The 21940-nt window shown below is 48.4% G+C and overlaps 1 protein-coding gene across 8 annotated transcripts in view; it reads right to left on the reverse strand.

Annotated features, from left to right (window-relative positions):
* The window catches only part of nab (NGFI-A-binding protein homolog), a 1065342-nt gene that overhangs the window by 106582 nt on the left and 936820 nt on the right, over nucleotides 1-21940 (reverse strand). For all 8 annotated transcript variants that reach the window (XM_075893960.1, XM_075893958.1, XM_075893959.1 and 5 more), the window contains one exon: nucleotides 4781-4900. In XM_075893960.1, the coding sequence (XP_075750075.1) occupies nucleotides 4781-4900 (120 nt within the window). The remainder of the gene's footprint in view (nucleotides 1-4780; nucleotides 4901-21940) is intronic.

Genomic DNA, 21940 nt, shown 5'->3' on the forward strand with positions numbered 1-21940 from the left:
GCCTCCTGTTGCGTAGAAAAAAAGGTTGTTTTTTTTTTTACTATAAACCACCACCCGACTCCGTGCGTTGCTGCTGCAGGGCGTGAATCGAAGACCAGAGCAAATCGTCGTCATCTTCTTCGATCTTTTTCCAACAAACTACACTGCGCGTAGAAGTTCATGCAAAGCTTGAATCGAAAGGGTATCAAGGTATCCAATCTTGTCATCCCTTATTTTGTGGAGCTCCTCTATTCGAACGACGTTCTATAGTTTTCGGGATTTGCTGGACTCTCGGAGAAGAATGAGGTCATGACTGAATGTGCGGACAGCGCATCATAGAAGAGTTTATTACGTAACTACGGAAGACGAGAAACAAGAATATAAAAGAGCGCTGACTTTGAACAATCGTTTGAACTACTTCTAGGTTGCACTGTTCGTACATTCAGTTACGTCCTACCAACATGCCTTTGTTTCTACACTTCATAATAAGAATGAGGTCACCTTTCTCGATTCGGCGAGACGGAGTTGCTCATTTGGGAAACGGCATTGCTTTCTACTCCAAGAAGTGTTATTTAGACCAACGCTCCCAGAAAGTTCTCTCGCTCGTTGTTCTCACGTGAGTAGCATATGGCGACTATCGACTGTCATCTCGGCGAGATCGAGGTCGAGAAGCGCAGATATTCGCATTCCAATGAGAAAGTGAGTCGGAGAGAGTGGTTCCAGATCTCGACAGTCGATATAAACGTATGTGGTTGGTCGGGAATCGATGTACTCGAACATATTTTAACACAGCTTACGACTACGCAGTCACAAAAGAAGAAGGAACAAACCACATCGATGTTGTTGCTCCCTTGTTCTCTTGTATGCGCGTAGTCGTGCGCTGTGTTTAAATATGCTCAAGTACTGTCACCCACTGGCCCAGCTTACCAGCCTTTTACGAGAATGGATGACAGATTCCACTTCAGTTAAGGTAATCTGTAGCTGTTTCTCCGTGAATGGTGCTTTTCCAATGCATTTCAAAGTAATTTCGACATACCTGAAATGCTCCTCGTAAAAGCCACGCCACGAGGTTGCATGATTGGCCATAAACTTCCATTTAATACGATTGTTGGCGATGTAGGTCCAAACTTGTTCCTTTCCAATTGATTGCAAGTTTCAAGAGTTCTCTTTTGCTTTCCTTAAACGCTAAGGCGTTGTCCGACTATATAAGTAACGAAATCCTCCCCTTGAGAAGATGTGTTCTGTTAGATTAGACCCGCTTAATGCGAGGCTAAATGACCGTTCTGGTATTTTAGCGGTCAGGCTACTTTCTCCTGTGGTGTTCGTTGAAGCCATGACGGAGAGGAGACTAAAGAGCATGTTTATTCGATGGTGGACACACGACTCACCAAGCTGAGCAATAGAAAGAAAGATCGCGTCCTGCAAGCAATGCAGCAAGAAAAACGATCACCTGGCTATGCTGAACCATTGGCGCCTTTGTGCCATCATAAACATCAACGATTATATTTCTTTTGCTCTCGTAGTACATAACATACGTTTTTGTTCAAAATTTTGAACTTACATGAAAGTTGTTGTCCTATACTTGGGATTTTATTGTTAACTGCATTTTCGCCGCCTATGTTTGACGCCGAAAACCCGATTGTTAGAGGCTAGAAATCCGGCCTCTAGTCATCTCGAGTATCCCCCCCCCCCCCGCACGAAAGACTGCTGCTATGGCAAATTTTCCTCATCAAGACGAAAGCAAGATATGGTATCGATATTTTTTTGCTTGTCTGCACATTAAATGCCTTTTTTCAAACTCTCACCGATCACCAGGCTACCGCTATGCTTCTAAATAAGGCGTCGATTTTGAGTATGGAATGGTACAGCACGAATCTTCTCAAGAACTGAAGCAACACATGCAATCTCCACTGAAGTTTTAACAATCGACGAAAACCCTTACACATAAATCTATACCGATGCAAGAAGCGTATGTCCTCAGACCAAGAACATCCGGACAAGCAAGGCTAATCGATTACACTAGCCGTGTGCTATCGTAAGCTCCGGCGATCCATTTCACTGCTGAAAACAGAGCATTGCGACCATTTGAGAAGCGTCAAAGTTTCATATATTTCTTAAGAGAAAGTGTTGAAAGCCATAAGCGAGGACCACGCCTTGCGTTGTCTAAAAGACTTTGATAATTTCAAGCCTCCTAGACGACGCCATTTCAAGGGCGTCTGCTATGAATAAATGTAAAATGTAAAGAATTATTCGGCGCATGATCCCGGACGAAAAACACTCCCGTGCGTCTTGCTTGACCTGCAAGTTCATTAACCACGACCGCAATACGGCCTGTGGGAACGACTACACTTTCTTGGGAGCAATAAGCGAATTCGCCGCACAACAACGAGCAGATGCTGAGCTAGCTCTTATCCAGACAACACTCGATGTCCTGAGGTCGTTTTTATATGGTTCAATTGTCCCCGCACAGTTATCACGGACCTTAGTATTTACTGAGGACGACACAAGCTGGTTTGCCCCGGAAACGTCTTTTCGAGCGCTGTCTGAGGAGAACAATTTATCCTGAAAAAGTGACTATAAGAAAGTTTTGGAGGTACAAAAGCAATGCACTATCACTGGTTAAAACGTCTTTTTGAGTGCTTTCTGAGGAAAACAATTGGTCCGGAAAAGGTCCTGTCAAGGAGATTTTGGCGATGCCAAAAGTATTGCTTTGAGCACTTACATAAAATTCCTTAAAACCTTCGCACACCAAGTAGATGCATTTCATACGCGAAAACTTTCTCCACGCGTTCATTTCATACAGTCATAAAGTTATTGTATATTTTCACCTCGTTTCTTTCTTTTTTGGCAGAAAATTTTCAAATTTTGTGTTCCGCCTAATGAGACGCGTAATTATTTGGCTTAGTTATCGAACCTGGTATTGCTAAATGTCTATTTAAAACAGTGTGTTCTTATAAATGTCACAGCCTTAAATTAGTCATTTTACGCCGCAGTAGCGCGTAATAACAAACTAGCAGCTGGCAACCATTGACCCTGCGGCAACATTCTGGATAGTCAACTAGCCAAGCCATTCCAAGCCAACTGACTGTGAAAATGGGGTCTGTCATGGAAGGTGCAGTGTACTAGTACAGGTGCATGTCATTTGTTGTTTGCGTGCATGGTTAAAAGTAAGATATGTGTGAGAGAGTAAGTCGTAGGAGATGACTGGAGGTAAATTGCCGTGTTGATGGGTGGACTGGGCTGCTCAACGTTCAGCTGATAATGGATATATTGTCACCAGCCGACCGCGGCGAGATGTGGTTCGAAGCAGCCTGGAACACCAGCCAATCGCGATCAATCGTGCTTCGAAGCAGCCTGGTCCCAACGTAACTGGATCGACTTCTGCATCTAACACATGGCTCGACCTCGGGCAAGTCAAGTCAACGCTTGGGTCAAGTGTACTGGTAGGCTGTCAGAGTGGAACCTCAAGCACTAGTGAATGCACTGGGCACGATACACGGGGTGATGAGGACAGTGTATCAATCTTTTGAGGAAAATTACAAACGTGGTTGATTGAGCTGTGTTGACTGCCTTGATACTCCTTTTCTTTTTTCAGACTATACGCGGACTCGAATGCCTAACTACGCTGTCAGTTGTGAGTAATTATTGTCAAATGAATTAATTTCAGTCAACAAGCTTTGTCTGTCTTACTGCAGTAGTCCAGCACTGTCACCTTTCTGGTAATTAATACAGTATATATAAACAAGACCTCCCAGGTGTTTTTTTATGTATAAAATATCATGAAAAAAGAGCAAATCCTAAATAGTATCACTGCCCACAGTACCGAACCGGCCACGCTATCGTTGTTCTGAAAAGATGCTGAAAAAGTACTGAAGTGTTGTTTTGAAGATGTGCTGAGGTAGTTGTGTGTATGGACAAGGGGACAGGATTAGTGCCATTCTAGTACCATAAGAGGACATTCTGAGGGCGTCACATTGTCTCACGGAGGCATACTGAGGACGTCCTGAGGTTGTGTTTGTGTTGTCTGGGTAATTAAAGAAAGAACTCAGAATACAAGAGCAACGTTGATGCTAAAATGCTTTCCTCGGTACTTTCTCCTTTTACTTTTTGGGGGGGGGGGGGCGGCTTTTTCGTAAAGACCAACTGTTCACCAGTCTTTTAGCTCATGCCTTGCAGGTCAAGGTGAGTCCAGCGGACACAGAAAAGAACAACAGGAGCGCTGTTGACCGTGCTGCAGTTCACTTTTGCATATGCAACACAAACTCACCCAATGTTGTACCCTTTTGTGATTAGCCTTTTTGATTTGCTGGGCACAAGAACGCCCGATAAGCAGTATCAACTTTGTCAGCCTTGGTCTATGTGGGTCACCATCAAAACACTCTGGCGCTATGAAATAAACACTTCTTTTTTCTCTAAGCCCTAAGATATCGACTTAAGCAGTGCGACAACCAGTCGACACAGCAAAACAACAAAGTTAGTGCACTTCGCTGCCTTTGGATCGGTCACAAATTGGTCACAAGAGCTTCCGCTGATTGGCAACGATGTGCTCCAGCATATAGGCGCTAGGAAACGACTGTGATATTCGTCTTAGTCTATGTGCGGCGCATCGCCCCCCTTATCGCTATTATTCCGCTTTTTACGAATGCAGACGTTCTCCCGCACAACAGAACGTTGCAATGTATTTCCCGGAATAAGTGCTCGCCCTTCGCCCACGACTGATTTTGCTGTCTCATGCGGTGGTATGCGGCAGATACCAGTACTGGGAAACAAAGGCACAGACAAGCTTCCCGGTCCCACTCACCTCGTGCAGAGTGAGCGGCTTCTCGGGCTTGCGCTTGCAGTCGAAGCGGCCGTAGATGGCGGCGTACTTCCGGATCTCGTCCATCCGACGCGGGTCGTCCTCGGACATGCTCAGCACGTGCTGCACAAAATTATTGTATCCGCATGAAAAATGATAATTCATCTCATAAAAGCACGCATATGTTTTTAAAATTAGTCAGGACGGATGGAATGGTTTAGCGTGAAATGTTTAGCTCACATCTGACCTCCGTCAAACAAATAAGGCAGAAGTTTCGAGGAACATAGAATCGTGAAGCGTTGGAAAATTCGTGGAACTCAACGTCGTCCATGTTTTAACAAACGCACTTTCTTGCCTTCACTAGCTACATTTGCGCGTGCATGAGGGCGAATTTGAGAGCGCAAAACAACATGTGTGCTATGTCCGCATTTCGCCGCATTGTTTCATATTAAGGCCCTTCATGCATTTTGTTGAGCACGAAAATAAATATGCTATTTAAAACATTTAATCTAGCTTATCTTGTCTGTTTTAAAAGCAGCGCATTAAGGTGGAATTAAGCTCCTGACATGAACAGAAATTTTCTCTTCCCCCAAGGATATCTCGAACGGAGGAGACTCTTCTATGCCGCCTGTGGCTTGAAGTGGCTTTCACGAACGCATACTCTTATCTCATTGGAATGGCCAGCTCTCCTACATGCACTTACTGCAGCTGCGAAGAAACCATCGCGCACCTTCTGTGTGAGTGCACCCATTTCAACGCCCAAAGAGAAGAACTCACTGCAGCTCTGGATAGACTGGACGATCGGCCTTTGTCCGAACAAAGGATTCTGGGTCATTGGCCAAGCCCATCCCCATCCCAGAAGGCTTTGAAAGCTTTGCTGCGCTTTCTGCGGACAACTGGCCTCAGAGACAGACTTTAGTGTCTTGTACTCTTTAGTGTTGCCTTTCTTCTGTCGCAATTTTTTCTTGTAATTTCTCTCTCTCTTCGCAACATTTCTTTTTAACATCTTTCATTCCCCTCACCGCTTTCCCCAGCACAGGGTAGCCAGCCGGTCTAAGAACTGGCTAACCTCCCTGTCTTTTCGCTTAAACTTTCTTCCTCTCTTCTCCCTTGGATTTTGCACTATCTTGAAGGTCTTATGCTAAAAAGCATTTGGAGTTTAGTGCAAGAATGCCCTCCGGCAATCAACATGCTTCTTAGGCAGTTGTAAAGGAATATGAGAGAGATGAACCGAACTTGATTTATTCGAACAGTGAAGTGATTCGCTTTCACTAGAACTACAAAGTGCACTTGAAGGGCATAATTTAGCGGAGCACTTACTAGGCAGACACGTTCAAGTCTCCATTACACTCGCTGACAGAATTTCTTGCGAAGGTGTTAAATAGTTCTACTCCTTAGCGTCTTTGTTTCAAGTACCTATTGTATGAGTGATACAGTTAGTTTTCCACCACATTATCATGTAGCTGCCACGTAATGGTGTCGCTATAGTAAGGATACCAGGTATTCGTACTAAAATGCATGACAGTCATTTGCTTCGCTGTCGTACTTATTTCATACTACGCTATGCCCAAACATAAGCACGACAACAGAAAGCTACGGTGACGGTGTGACTACGACGAAGAGCAGTTACCCGCCGATGTCAACTATTGTAATTGAAAAAATAATAACAATCCACTCGAGTTGGTGGACGCATCACTGAATATACTCTTGTTTCTCATTCATTCTCGCGAAACAATGAATATGTTGGCGCTAAAGTAGAATGCACGCCCCGATTGCAAGCAGGAGACATCGCTCTCGAGGCCCACCCCTCAGCAAACGCGCGCCCCACTACTGGCGGATGCAAGGAAACGGCGGGCCTGCTAAAAAACAACTCCGTTGTCTTCAACCTTTGAGGAAGCTCGCATTGAGCACGGCCTAAAGTCCCTGAATATAGAGAATGTAGCGACACTTCCCTCCATATCTTCTCCTAAGTGTTCAAACATCCTCTGCCAAGTGTCCAAACATTATATACATCCTCTCCCAAGCGCCCAGTGTGCGCACTCGCGGCACTCTCCAATCAATCAATCAATCAATCACTCAATCAATCACTAAATCAATCAATCAAAAGAACTTTATTATTCTATCAAAAGAATTAGAATACATAGAATATTTGGACCAACAGCCTTAAGTAGCTAGTGACCGTTCCAATGCAATGTGCATACTTCTGTATGCACATTACATTGCATTGAAGACCCAAGTTGTACAGGTCAGCTTTGGAGAAAAAAACAAAAAATAAACAAATTTTTCAATAGAGGCAATACGTGTACACATTTTCTCAAATCGTACAGACGTACACACAGGCATAAATATCGTGTCTCGATGAAAAAGTCTCATTTTGCCACAAAGGCGAAGCAGTGAACGCGATAGCTACAAACTGGAAGGTCACGCGCAAAATGGAAAGCATACCGAAACGTACCCCGCGTTTCTCACGCACAAATGCCGCACGAAGCGCACTTATAGGTACAGATGCACGCGAGTAAGCGTTTCAGTTGTTACTTCGCTGTGTCTGAAAAGCGCGCGCTTTTCGCAAACGAAAACTTCAACGATTGCACTGACCTTTGTGCGCTCGGTAACTACAACAGAATCGTTCCAGGTAAAGACACGACGAACGATCCTCCCCTCCTCCCCACCTCAAGATAATGGCGCGCGAGGGAGCGGCGCTCCCCTCCTGCATGCGGGAAAAAGTACGCGTGGGTGATTAGAGAGGGCGCCACCATGCGAAGTTGCGAGCGCACTCATTGCGCCATCTTGCTGGTAATGCTGAAAACACGACAGTTGTCCCCGAAACGTTCGTGAGCAGTGGTAAGTGGTAGATATAAATAGCTTGCCGTTCGAGCGGTGAAGGTCGTGCTTTTCAGCGGCTCAGAAGCACATCACGTCCTAAAACTCTTTCTTGGTCAGTAAAGCTCCTAAACTCTTTATTCATGACGGAACACATTCATTCGTTCTTACAGCTTCGAGAAAGCTTGAGATAGTTTCTTTAAAATACTCTATTGCTGGTCTCCTGTCAGGGTAACAATGAAATCCAGCCATTCTAGAGTGCCAATACTGTGCAAAACAGTCATCATGATAACATCAAAAAGAAATCCATCATCATTCTTTACTGCCAAATGCCTGATTCCATGAGGGTCTAATAGAAACTCTTTTTTTAAATGTTCTTTGTAATACCTTCCAAAAGTATACTCCTTCCCAACTGTGCAATAAAACGTGATCTATAGTTTCTGGTTTGTTACAGATTAAACAGTGAGATCCCCGTGGCATATAAAACCCACGCTCCTGTAGGAAGGTTGTTACAGGAAGGGCTCCGGTGTGCAATTTAAAAAAAGAAAGTCTTAGCATTTGGAGCTGCCGGCGTTTTTTTAACTCGTTTAGGTACACTTTGACCCTTGCGTGCTGTATATAGCGCTCTGTACAGTGGGATGGGAAGCACAGTGTCTCATTAATCTTTGTATACTTTTTTTGGCGGCCATAGCTTTTTTGTCATGTTTATTGCGTATTGTAATATATTTATTTTAGCACCCCGTGTGTGGAGTTAAACCGGAAATAAAAAATTTCGCTGGCTCAGTGGTTAGCGCCTTGCACTCACGATTGAGAAGACCCTAGTTGTATTCCGCGCGCCAGTCTTTTTCTGTTCTTTTTTTCTTGTTGCAATTTCATATATATATATATATATATATATATATATATATATATATATATATATATATATTGTAAGAATTCATTGGACGTCATCTTCCTCATCTGTTCCCAACCAACATCAGTCTTCGGCCCGTACCTCTTCATCTTAGGCGCCCTCGTGCTGTTGCTTGAATAAAGCGTCAGCTGAATCATTGTATTTCAAGTGGTGGAAGGTGCTTCCCAATCTCATCGACCTCTCTCCATCCAAAGCCAGCTCCTAGAGCTCCACTCGGGACGACGAGTACGCCAGCAGGACACCATGGCGCAAGAGCAAGCCCAGCCGAACCACCCGCCGGCGCAACCACCAGCCGCCAACACTAGCCCGGTCAACAACCCCCCTAGGGAGCCTCCAATTTTCTCTGGTCTTCCTGGGGAAGATGTCGAAGACTGGCTCGACAAATTTGAGCGCGTAGGTGTCTACAACAACTCGAACGAGGCATCGAAATTAGCACGCGTCCAGTTTTACGTCTGTCAAGTTGCCAAGACGTGATTCCTGAATCATGAGAGCGACTTCCACGATTGGTCCTCCTTCAAAGACCAGCTCCGACGCATTTTCGGCACACCGACCGTCCGTTCAGAAGTTGCTCACAAGAAACTGGCAGAACGCGTTCAACATTGCGGTGAGTCCTACACTTCCTATATTGAGGATGTGCTTGCCCTTTCCCGCCGTATCGACGACACCATGCCAGAAGGTTATCGTGTCCGGCACCTTCTGAAGGGTATCGGACCTACCGCTCTCAACGCCCTCGTCGCGCACAACCTTTCGACGGTTTCCGACGTCGTCTCTGTATGCGAGCGGCTTGATACCTTGCAGTCAATCCGCCTGCGACCCGACTTCTCTGAGAACCCCCTGGCAAACAGTATGGAGCTCCGATCCATCATTCGAGCCATAATTCGTGAGGAATTGGAAGCCTACAGTTTACCTCCTTCTAACAACGTTCCCGCTCAACCCGCCTCTAGTGATATGCGTGGCATTATTAGGAAAGAAATGTCAGCGTTTCAAAGCACCCACCGTGCTCCACCATGCCTCCAACCCGCTTCGTATGCTTAGATCGCTTCAATGCAACCCTCGCCGTCTCAAGTACCGCCGCCTGTGCCTGATCATGAACATCTCGCACCTCTAGTCACCCGTCCACCGAACCCAACCTACCATTTATTCTGGCGGGCCCCACGGCCTATTTGCTACTGCTGTGGAATTCGAGGACACATTTCCCGGGTCTATCGACGTCAGCAGCAAGATGAACGTCGTGGTTATGCCGCTTTTGAACGAGACGACACATGTGCTCGATGTTACTACCGTTATGCCGACAGTCGTTCCAACCACCGATCACCGTCTCCAGTGCGCATTACCAACACGACCAACAAACACGTGCATCCCGACCACGATCCCCTTCACCACTCCGACGCTCTGTTTCGCCACTTCGGCCTGTCTCTGAACTGGCTGCCAGCGATCGGAAAACTAAACAATGCACTTTTTGGCGGGAAAACTGCATCGCGGCGAAATGACCCAAGTCCTCCTGAACGACCGTCAAACATGTTATTGGTAACTGTGTAAGTTGTGCGGGTGTTGGCTGTGGTAGACACGGGAGCAACTATTTCAGTTATGCACGCCGACTTGTGTTCTCGATTGCGGAAAGTGAAGACACCCTACCTTGAATCATCTTTGATTGGGGCCAATGGAGCAATAATCAGACCATCAGCCCAATGTACAGCGCGTGTCTTCATTGATGTTATTCGTCATTACATCACCTTCGCTGTCTTAATTTCATGTGCTCATGAACTAATTTTAGGTTGGGACTTTCTCTCATCAGGATCTGCATTAATTTCTTGCCGTCAACGTGTAGTCTAAATGACCGAGACCGATCACTGCAGCGAACGCGTCGACGAAAAACCATTGCGTTTCTTCACAGCTTCCAAATCCATACTGCTCCCGGGTCAGGAGCAACTCATCACCATTACTTCTCTGAATATTGCCAATGGTGACGTCCTTATCACCCCTACCAGCAGCTGTCTAGCTCGCGGCGTTGTAGTCCCCTCAATTCTGGTGCGGTTCAAAATAATGCTTGACCTGAACCCTACCCCAAAGCCTGTCCTCCTACCCCAAGGTTCTGCTGTGTCACGTTATGTGGATACGCAACCGGTATCTTTGGTCTCTCTTGACGCCTTGACAGCTCAGCCACAACAGGCCCAGTCTTTTACTTCCTCCTCCTTTGCTCCCGGGATAAATCCTGATCTTTCTGCTTCTCAACGTGAGGCGTTGCTAAATTTGCTAACGAAACACCAGGGCTCCCTCAACGTCAATGCTTCGGCACTGGGACAGACCATAGTTGCGCATCGTCCCATCGACACTGAAGGTCAGACTGTTGTACGCCGTCGTCCCTACCGAGTCTCCTTGGCCGAGCGCAAAATCATCGAGGAGAACGTGACCGATGTGCTAAAAAGAAACATCATACGACCCTACAGGTGATGACCAGTTCCTGGTCATCACCTGTTGTGTTTGTACAAAAGAAGGATGGATCGGTACGATTTTGTGTTGATTACCACGCGCTCAACAAGATTACGCGAAAGGATGTATATCCGATGCCCCGTATAGATGATGCACTTGACTCTTTGCAAGGCGCCCGATACTTCTCCACCCTTGACCTTCGGCCCGGGTACTGGCAAATACCAATGAACGAAGCAGACAAAAAAAAAGACCGCCTTTTCTACGCCGTACGGTTTTTACGAGTTTAACATAATGCCATTCGGCCTATGTAATGCTCCCACCACATTTGAAAGGATGATCGACACTGTTATTTGTGGCCTCAAGTGGAAAACTTGTCCATGCTACCTCAATGATATTGTCGTGTGTTCTTCCACTTTTTCTGATCATCTGCAACGCCTAGATCACGTGCTCACATGTCTCTCCAATGCTGGACTTCAACTAAACACAAAGAAGTGTTGGCAACACAGCTATGAAAGTTCTTGGACATCTCGTTAGTAAAAATGGCATCCCGCTCAATACGGACAAAATTTCTGCAGTCCTCAACTTTTCGCAACCCTTTCGTTCCAAAGAACTACGCAGTTTTTTGGACTCGCAACGTACTTTCGCCGCTTCATTCGCAACTTTGCCACTATTGCCACTCCTCTCCACAAGCTCCTTGCTAGTACCGGTTCCTTCGATTGGAATGATCAGTACGAAGCCTCATTTCAAGAACTCAAGCAGGCACTGACATTCCCACCGGTGCTTTGTTATTTCGATGGCAAGTCACCTACGATATTACACACTGACGCTAGTGGACAAGAAATTGGCGCCGTACTCCTCCAGCGTGACCATGCCTTTCGCGAGAAAGTTGTCGCGTATGCAAGCCGCACTCTGACCTCTGCTGAGAAGAGGTACACGATAACCAAAAAAGAGTGCTTGGCTGTTGTCTGGTCCATCCGAAAATTTCGTCCGTACCTACATGGTCAACATTTACTGTTGTGACAGACCACCATGCTCTTTGCTGGTTGTCCACAATCAAAAACTTGTCGGGACGACTTGGCCGCTGGATTCTCTGATTACAATCTTAAGACTTTGACGTCGTCTACAAGACTGGAAGACAACATCAAGATGCCGACGCTTTGTCACGATGCCCTTTGCCGCAGTTTTCGGTGCACGTCACATCCCCTTGTCAAAGTGGCTATATGGAGGACGCCTCGTCGATATCATCCATTTCTTCCCTACCTTCATCCACCCATCCGTCAGTACTTACTACTCACTAGCGAGCCGATTCTTATTGCCCTGACAGCATCGGTCGGCTTACCGGCGCTTCATCTTCCCCTAATGTCAGGCTCCGGAAACAACTCCGACTATTCAAGTTGGAAGACGATGTGCTTTATCGATACATTTTCCACCCGGAAGGCCACCGATGGGTTCCCGTTGTACCACGCGCAGTACGCACTGAAGTTCTGCGCGCTTCTCACGACTACCCGACATCAGGACACTTGGGTTAATACAAAACATACGAGCGCATCCGCAGTCGATTCTTCTGGCCAGGTCTTTCCACGACGGTAGCTAAATATATTGCCTCGTGCGCACTTTGCCAACACCGCAAGCGGCCCACTACTGCTCCAGTCGGGACCCTACAACCACTTTTTTGTCCATCAGAGCCGTTCTCTGTCGTCAGAATTGACCTCTGTTGGCCCCTCCCAACTACATCAGACGGCAAGATATGGATCGTCACCGCCGTTGATCACTTGACCCGGTACGCTGAGACGGCCTCTATCACTTCAGGAACTGCTTCGGAAGTAGCAACTTTCTTCTTGAATGCTATTTACCTACGTCACGGAGCCCCTCGTGTTCTTTTGAGCGACCGGGGCAAGGCATTTCTTTCAAGCACGCTCACTGAAGTTCTTCAAGCATCAAAAACAGTTCATAAAACAACATCTAGCTATCATTCGCAAACCAATGGCTTAACGGAAAGATTTCATCGCACGCTGTTTGACATGATGTCCATGTATATCCGACCGGACCATCACAATTAGGATGCCATACTTCCCTTTGTCACGTGTGCATATAATACATCAGTTGAACGAACCACAGGCAATTCTCCCTTTTTCCTAGTATACGGACGCCAACCGACATCACCACTCGACGTTTCATTCTTTTCTGGCCCGTCAACTCTTCACCATTCGTTTGCGACCAGTTTCTGTCCCGTGTTACTCGATGCCATCGTCTTGCCCGTGTAAACACCGAAGCTAGCCAAGAAGATCGCAAACATCGTTACGATGCCACTCACCGCATCGTTCTCTAACACCCTGGCGACGATGTACTTTTGTGGACTCCTGTGCGAACGCCTGGCTTATGCGAGAAGCTTGAGTGACGCTATCTTGGCCCCTACAAAGTTGTTGAACAGACCTCACCGGTGAACTACCGTGTCACACCTGTTTATGTCCCCACTGACCAACTCTGCCGCGGGACAGAGATTGTGCACGTTTCACGTCTCAAGCCCTATCGTATGCGTTCCACAGCAAAATTCGCGGCCGCGCTGGCCACTTCCGTCATTGGACGTCATTTTCCTCATCTGTTAATAACTATCATCAGTCTTCGGCCCGTTCCTCTTCATCTTCGGCGCCATCTTGCTCTTGCTTGAATAAAACGTCAGCTGAACCGTTGTATATATATATATATATATATATATATATATATATATATATATATATATATATATATATATATATATATATATATATATATATATATATATATATATATATATATATACGGTGAGTCAGCCGACGCTGGTGGCAACATTCAGCCAAGAGTGTTCATATAATTGCAATCACAAAAAAAACGTGCATGCTAAACCGAAATTACGTGCAGTTTTAATATCAAGGGAAACAATGTTCCATATTTTTGTTCCCTTTAATTCGATCACTCTTTCCCCAAATATATAGCAGCATTTGGGTAGGTTGAATTCTCCTTAAATGCAAGTCGCGTATTGCGTGTAGGAATTTAGAAAATATTAGCATGCAAAGGAAGTTCCGATTGAGTAGGCTATTTATTGAAATGGCAATTTCGTATCACGCAACATCGCAGCTGAGAGAATGCTTTGCGATTGGAAAATCTTACCCACTGGTACACCTTGGCTCTTGTACTATAACTCTTGTACGTAACACCCTACGATTCCAAGCAGTAACTCATATGACAATGACACAGTGAAAAGTAGAGTGCACGAATTATGGCTTGTGGAAAATATTGGCGAGCTTTTATTAGAGTTTAGCAGCCATAGGCTACCTTTGCACACACACTTTGTACTTGCTCATGCCAGTGTCAATTCTTATCAGAAATGACGCCCAAATATTAAAAAAGGCAACTTGTTCAATAGGAACGTTGTTTATTGGTAGGTTAAAAAAATTAGTAATAATGTGTTTCTTACCAGAGTGAAATACTACGTATTCCGTTTTAGTGCAGTTAAAGGTCAGCTGATTCTTGGCAAACCATTCCAAAATGTTTGACAAATTTGTCATAACGTAATTTTGTAGTGCTGCTTAGGGGTGTCCTGTAAAAACTAAAACGATGTCGTCCGTGTACATCAATGCCCTTGACCTCTGTAGGGATTGCTACTGACATATAGAAATAACCATATCGCGTCCAATGTTCAACGCTGCCGTACCCCATATTTAATGTAACTGTAAGATGAAGTGATGTTACCAATGACTACCTTTTGTTTGAGTGACAATACATAACTGGAAAAGAAATTAAGTGAGCTATCTGAAATTCCATAGGAATGCTTTTTTTTCAATAAAATGGAGTGAATAATAGCACCAAATGCCTTCATTATTTCTAAAAATAGTGCTATACTACGTTGTTTTCACGTAGCACAGAATTAATATTGCCGCGAACCATGCATAGGGTTTGTTTATTTGTGTTTTGCTTTTTCGGCCTGGCTGCGCCGGCCTGTGCTATCACCGTTTTCACAGCGCTTCGAACAAACGCTATCACAGCGTTTCGAACAAACGCTATCTAACAGCGCTTCGAGCGTTCGGAACAAACAGCGTTTCAAACAAACGCTATCGAACAGCGCTTCGAGCGTTCCGAACAAAGAGCGTTTCAAACAAACGCTATCACAGCGTTCTCGATACCATTCGACTATTCGAGAAACGCTCGCGCCGAGGGATATAAATTCCCGCACAGCCGATGCCGCGACATTCGATCGCCGACGCTCACTAGCGTGCCCGTTGTTTTGCCGGCCGCTGCTTCGCCGCCTGTGTATTCTTTCAGTTGTTAGGGGAGCACAAGCTCGCTCCAATAAACTTGTTTTCCTTATAGACAACTGCGTCGTCCTTTGCTGCGTGACATCTGGTGGAGGTGCGGGGTACATGAACCCTAAGTTATTGCCAAGCCGACAAGCAAGCCCAACACGACAAGCACGCCCAACTCGTGTCAGCCGCCGACAGCAAGGTCTTCAGCCAGAGTTTGGACTGCTCCCGGATAAAAAGAGGAAAGAAGACGTAAAAACCACGATGATCAACGCAGGCACCATGACCAGCGCTACCAACCCTCCCGTCGTTCTGCAACAACCTCGTGAGCCCCCATCATTCCGAGGATCTCCTGGTGAAGACCCGGAAGAGTGGCTGGAGAAGCTAGAGCGCATCCGAATCTTTACCAGGTGGGATGAAGAAGAAACTTTTCGTAATGTCTTCTTCTATTTGGAGGATGTAGCTCGAACGTGGTTTGAGAACCATGAAGGCTCCGTAACCGACTGGACTGTCTTTAAGAGCGAATTCCTCAAAACATTCGCTACGGTTGTGCGGAAAGAACGAGCCGCCCTTTTGTTGGAGACGCGAATGCAACACCCTAACGAAGGTGTTGTACTGTTCGCTGAGGAGATGAAGATGCTGTTCCGGAGAGCTGACCCCGAAATGGCAGAAGAGAAGAAGGTGCACTTTCTGATGCAGAGAGTTAAACAAGAGCTCTTCGCAGGACTCATCCACAACCCCCCTAAGACCGTCGCTGAGTTCGTCACCGAGGCTTCGATGATCGAGAGGACCTTGGATTTGCGTTCGCGGCAATACGATAGACCACTCAACACCCCTTCGGTGAACCCGGTAAACGCCCCTGGATTGGTGACGGAAGACTTGCGGGAGACCATCCGCGCCGTCGTTCGCGAGGAACTGAGGAAATTGTTCCCAGCAACGCCACTGCCCCAAGTCGCCTTCCTCACTGACGTCGTCCGCGAGGAGGTTCAGCAAGCACTGGGGAATTCTACGCCGTCGGAAGCATCTTACGAACTACAAGCGATGACCTACTCCGCTGCTGCTCGTCGACCCCAACCCGCCCCAACCCGTAATCAAGAGGCCCCGCCGTACCGCGGCCCAATGTCGCCCGCCCGACCCCCTGTAACCCGAAACCAGGCGCCCAGAAAGACCGAGGTGTGGCGAACGCCAGATAATCGTCCGCTGTGCTACCACTGCGGAGAGGCCGACCACGTCTACCGCCGCTGCCCGTACAATAGGCTGGGTTTCCGTGGGTTCTCCGTCGACGCACCCCGCCCGCGAGCCGGCCAGCGCCCGTTTGAGATCGAAGAATACCTGTCGAACACCAGCCGTGGACCATCCCGTTTCAACCGTTCGCCGTCGCCCTACCCGTACCAATCCCCCAACCGTCGCAGCAATGCTGACTTCGCCCGTGGAAGGTCCCTCAGCCCACGAGGGGGAAACTAAAAGCAGCAACTTCTGGAGGTGAAGTTGCACAACGGCGAGAAAATGAAAACCCTCCAACGACGCAAGACCGTGACTCACGTCATGCCCTCATCCCGACGACCCGACGACACCCTGACGAGACCCCCGAAAACGACGACAGCTACGCTGCGCGACGCGTACCCGAAATGACGAAGCCTGCCGCTGAGAAGACGACGATGACGACGCATAGTGCCCGACTATCAACACGCGCAAGCCGCGATACGACGCCCCGACGCACGCGAAATTCGAGGAAAGTGGCATCCGACGTCCAGTTGTCCATCGACGGCCTTGACGTAGTCGCCCTCATCGACACGGGAGCCGACTACTCGGTCATGAGCGGGTCATTCGCGTCCAAGCTAAAGAAAGTTACGACCAGATGGGACGGTCCCCACATACGCACAGCAGGAGGCCACCTCGTGACCCCAAGTTGATTGTGCACATCGCGCGTCACCATAGACGGCACTACGTACCCTGCGGAGTTCGTCATTTTGCCTGACTGCTCCCGCGACGTAATTCTCGGAATGGACTTTTTGACGGACAATGGCGCAATAATTGATCTGCAGACCAGGTCGATAACGTTTTCTTCCGATCACTCCACGACGCCGCAGCCGAACCTCGGACACCGTGCTGCTGTAAGAATCGCCGACGATCCCGTCACCCTGCCACCCCGCGCAAGCTTGATGATCGCCGTCTATTGTGAAGGTGCTGCTCCTGATGTTGACGCTATCGTGGAGACGGACCAAAGGTTGCTTCTAGACCGCGTTGTGTCTGTCGCAAGAGGCATTGCGCGGTTTAAGCAACGCAGATCCCACGTTTTGGTCACCAATTTCACCGAGGAGTACCAGCATCTAAACAAGGGGGCTGCAATTGCGTTCCTCGAAGAAACACAAGAAGCGAGTCAAGTGATTGCGGTCGCCACTTTTGAACGCGCACGCGCAGATGCTTCCAGGCTGCCACATTCTTTCGACGTGAACCCGGCGCTGTCGCAAGAAAATCGGGACAGATTACTGGAGTTGCTCCGTCGCTACAGCGAGTGTTTTTCCTCGAACTCGAAGTTACGGCAGACACCTTTGGCGAAGCACCGGATAATAACCGAAGATGGAGCCCGACCTACCAGACAGTCACCGTACCGCGTTTCTTCACACGATCGCGAAGCCATCCGGACTCAAGTAGATGACATGCTCAGCGACGACATAATACAGCCATCGAAAAGTCCGTGAGCTGCGCCGGTTGTACTCATGAAGAAAAAAGATGGCACTTTAAGATTCTGCGTTGACTACCGCAGACTAAACAAAATCACCAAAAAGGACGTGTACCCCCTGACACGAATCGACGACGCCCTCGACCACCTCTGCCACGCCAAGTATTTCTCATCCATGGATCTGAAGACCGGCTACTGGCAAATTGAAGTGGACGAGAGAGACTGAGAGAAGACTGCATTTATAACCCCGGACGGTCTATACGAGTTCAAGGTGATGCCGTTTGGGCTGTGCACGGCGCCCGCAACGTTTCAGAGAGTCATGGACACTGTGCTAGCAGGCCTGAAGTGGCACACTTGCTTCGTGTACGACGACGTTGTCGTATTCGCCCGGACTTTCAACGAACACCTCACAAGGTTGGAATCTGTACTCGAGGCCATTCGTACGTCGGGGTTAACGCTGAAGCCTGAGAAGTGCCGTTTCGCGTACAAAGAACTCAAGTTCTTGGGTCACGTCGTGAACGCCGCGGGAGTCCTACCTGACCCGGCAAAAACATCAGCCATTGCGAACTTCCCAAGGCCGAAAGATAAAAAGGGTGTGCGAATGTTTCTTGGACTGTGCGCATACTACCGGCGCTTCGTCGCAAACTTCGCACGCATTGCAGAGCCACTCACGCGCCTGACGAAAGAAAGCACCCCTTTCAGCTGCGAAAACGACCAAGAAAAGGCATTCTGCGAGTTGCAACCACGTCTGCAAAACCAGCCCATGCTCACTCATTTCGACGAAAACGCCGAAACGGAAATGCACACGGACGCCAGTGATATCGGTTTGGGTCCCGTCCTCGTCCAAAAGCAAAGCGGTTGCGAAAAGGTAATCGCCTATGCAAGCCGTGGTCTGTCGAAGGAGGAGAGAAACTACTCTGCCTCCGAGAAAGAGCGCCTGGCTATCATATGGGCCATTTCAAAATTTCGCCCATACGTCTATGGTAGACCGTTTAGGGTTGTGACAGATCATCATGCGCTGTGTTGGCTCGCCAATTTGAAGGACCCCTCTGGCCGTCTTGGGCGGTGGAGCTTGCACCTGCAAGAGTTCGACGTTACAATATTCTACAAATCCGGCAGGAAACACTCCGACGCCGACTGCCTGTCCCGCGCCCCCGTCGACCCACCACCACAGGACTCCGATGAAGACAGCACGTTCTTCGGAGTCGTGACAGAGAGCGGCCTAGCCGCCCAGCAGCGTGCCGACCCTGACCTCCGCGCCATGATCGACTACCTCGAAGGACGCAACGTCGACGTGCCTAGGGCGTTCAAGCGCAACTTACCAGCGTTCAGCCTCAAAAACTCCATCCTAGTGAAGAAAAATTTCAACCCCGGAACGAGAACGAATTATGTACTTGTCATCCCCGCCGACCTTCGTGACGAAATTTTGGAAGCGTGCCACGACGACCCGTCTATCGGACATCTCGGAACAGCTCGCACGATTACAAAAATTAAGGCGAAATACTTCTGGCCCCGCCTTACATCCCATGTCACCCACTACGTCCGGAGCTGCCGTGACTGCCAGCGACGAAAAACACCACCGACGAGACCCGCCGGACTTCTGCAGCCGATCGCCGTCCCAACAGGCCCTTCCAACAGATCGGAATGGACCTTCTGGGCCCGTTCCCTACATCCCGATCCGCGAACAAATGGATTGTCGTAGCGACAGACTACATGACGCGCTACGCAGAGACCACCGCTCTTCCGAGGGGAACTTCACAAGAAGTTGCAAAGTTCTTTATTAACCAAGTTGTGCTGCGAAATGGAGCCCCTGAGGTCCTAATCACAGACCGTGGAACTACCTTCACTGCGGAGCTCATGCAAGGAATCTTACGCTACAGCAACACAGATCACCGAAGAACGACGGCGTACCACCCCCAAACGAACGGACTAACGAAACGGATGAATAAGACAATCGCAGATATGCTGTCTATGTACGTCGACGTTGAACATAAGACGTGGGACGAAGTCCTCCCGTACGTCACGTTTGCGTACAACATCAGGAGCGTACAACATCATCCAAGAAACCACGCAGATGACACCGTTCGAGCTCATCTACGGAAGACGGCCGACTACCATGCTCGACGCCATGCTTCCGCACGTAGAATACGACGACCTCAACGCCGACGTCCAAGGATACCTCCAACGTGCGGAGGAGGCCCGCCAGCTCGCTCGAGTTCGTATAACGGACCAGCAACTGGTGGATGCCGGACGCTACAATCTCCGACGCCGAGACGCCGAGTACCATCCTGGAGATCGTGTGTGGGTTTGGACTCCCATTCGACGACGTGGACTCAGTGAGAAACTTCTACGACGCTATTTCGGACCCTACCGGATTCTACGACGTGTTGGCGAACTAACGTACGAAGTGATCCCGGTGGTGACTCCCGTACATCACGACGACGCACGCGGCCCGAAGTCATCGATGTGGTTCGCTTAAAACCTTTCTACGGACGATGACGAACTTTTATTTTAATTTGTTTGGACTGTCCCTTATGTTAGCATCGGGTCGATGCACTCTTAGAGGTGGGGTAATGCCGCGAACCATGCATTGGGTTTGTTTATTTGTGTTTTGCTTTTTCGGTCTGGCTGCGCCGGCCTGTGCTGTCACCGTTTTCACAGCGTTTCGAACAAACGCTATCACAGCGTTTCGAACAAACGCTATCGAACAGTGCTTCGAGCGTTCCGAACAAACAGCGTTTCAAACAAACGCTATCACAGCGTTCTCGATACCATTCGACTATTCGAGAAACGCTCGCGCCGAGGGATATAAATTCCCGCACAGCCGATGCCGCGACATTCGATCGCCGACGCTCACTAGCGTGCCCGTCGTTTTGCCACCAGTGGTTTGTTGAGCGGGCGACGCGGCGTACTCACTGGAACGCGGTATGTTCGAATGGAGATGAACGCCGCTAATCCTGTGCCGAACTACCTGCGTATCTCCGGTCACCGTGCTACGTTCGTCTACCGTGGTCTCCAGCGTGTATGTCGAAGATGCGGCTCAGGGGACCATCTACGAGCCCAGTGCACAACACCGTATTGTGGTCGCTGCGGTGTGCACGGTCACGTAAGTGAAGGATGGGACCGCCCGTGTCGACGCTGCGGGGACGGCCACCCAACTGTGGTTCGCCCTGTCCGCCGCTTTTACTCAGACGGTGCCGCTGGTGTCTTTCCACCACTGACACTGGCAACGGAACCAAGTACCGACTCGGGAGATGCAGAGGAGGTCACCGACGCTGCTGTGCTGGCCTCACCCCTATAAGTTCCTTCAAAAGAAGTGCACAACGAAAGTGCGATTGTCGATGCGACGCTTGGGATTGGAATGCGCTTAAACCACAGTGGCGCCTGCGCTGCGCAGTAGAGGGGCGTTCGTTTCTTCGATGCGTTTCTGAAGAGCTTGGTGATACTGCGATGAAGTTACGCATTGCTTTGTGCGCCGAGACGCCTTCTCCTCTGATGCGAGCGTGGCAGCATGAACTGCGTGAACGCTTTCAGCACTTGACTGCTGCTTCGTCTCTGGCAGCAGCAGCATGGCGCTGTAGACACAACCCATGTGCACATCCCGAGGTGCTGCGCTACGCGAGACATTCGTTTTTTGGGTAATCAGAGCCATCAGTCTCTATGACAGCACAAATACCACCTGCGCAGCAGCTTCCTACGCGTGTTCGATCTGTTTTCTTGGCGCACTTCGAAGCAATGTCGTGTTCGGTCATGCGGACTAACTGTGATGAAACACCGCTAATGCTTAAAGTTTGCCCCGTATTCCTCAAGATGATGTGGATTGCCTGCATATCCCTCCGTCCGCTGAAGAGGTAATAGCGGCACTGAAATCTATGAAATGTGGAACGGCCCCAGGGCCAGACAGTTTTCCTGTTGAGTTTTACTTGACATTTCGGGATGAGATTGGTGCTACCTCTACCGTGGGTATCCGGTGATGCTACGAGGACGGTGTCTTTCCATCAAGTTTTCGAGATGGACGCATTGTACTTATTCCAAAAGGT

Source organism: Rhipicephalus microplus, chromosome 4, assembly GCF_043290135.1.
Source record: "Rhipicephalus microplus isolate Deutch F79 chromosome 4, USDA_Rmic, whole genome shotgun sequence".
NCBI lineage: Eukaryota > Metazoa > Arthropoda > Arachnida > Ixodida > Ixodidae > Rhipicephalus > Rhipicephalus microplus.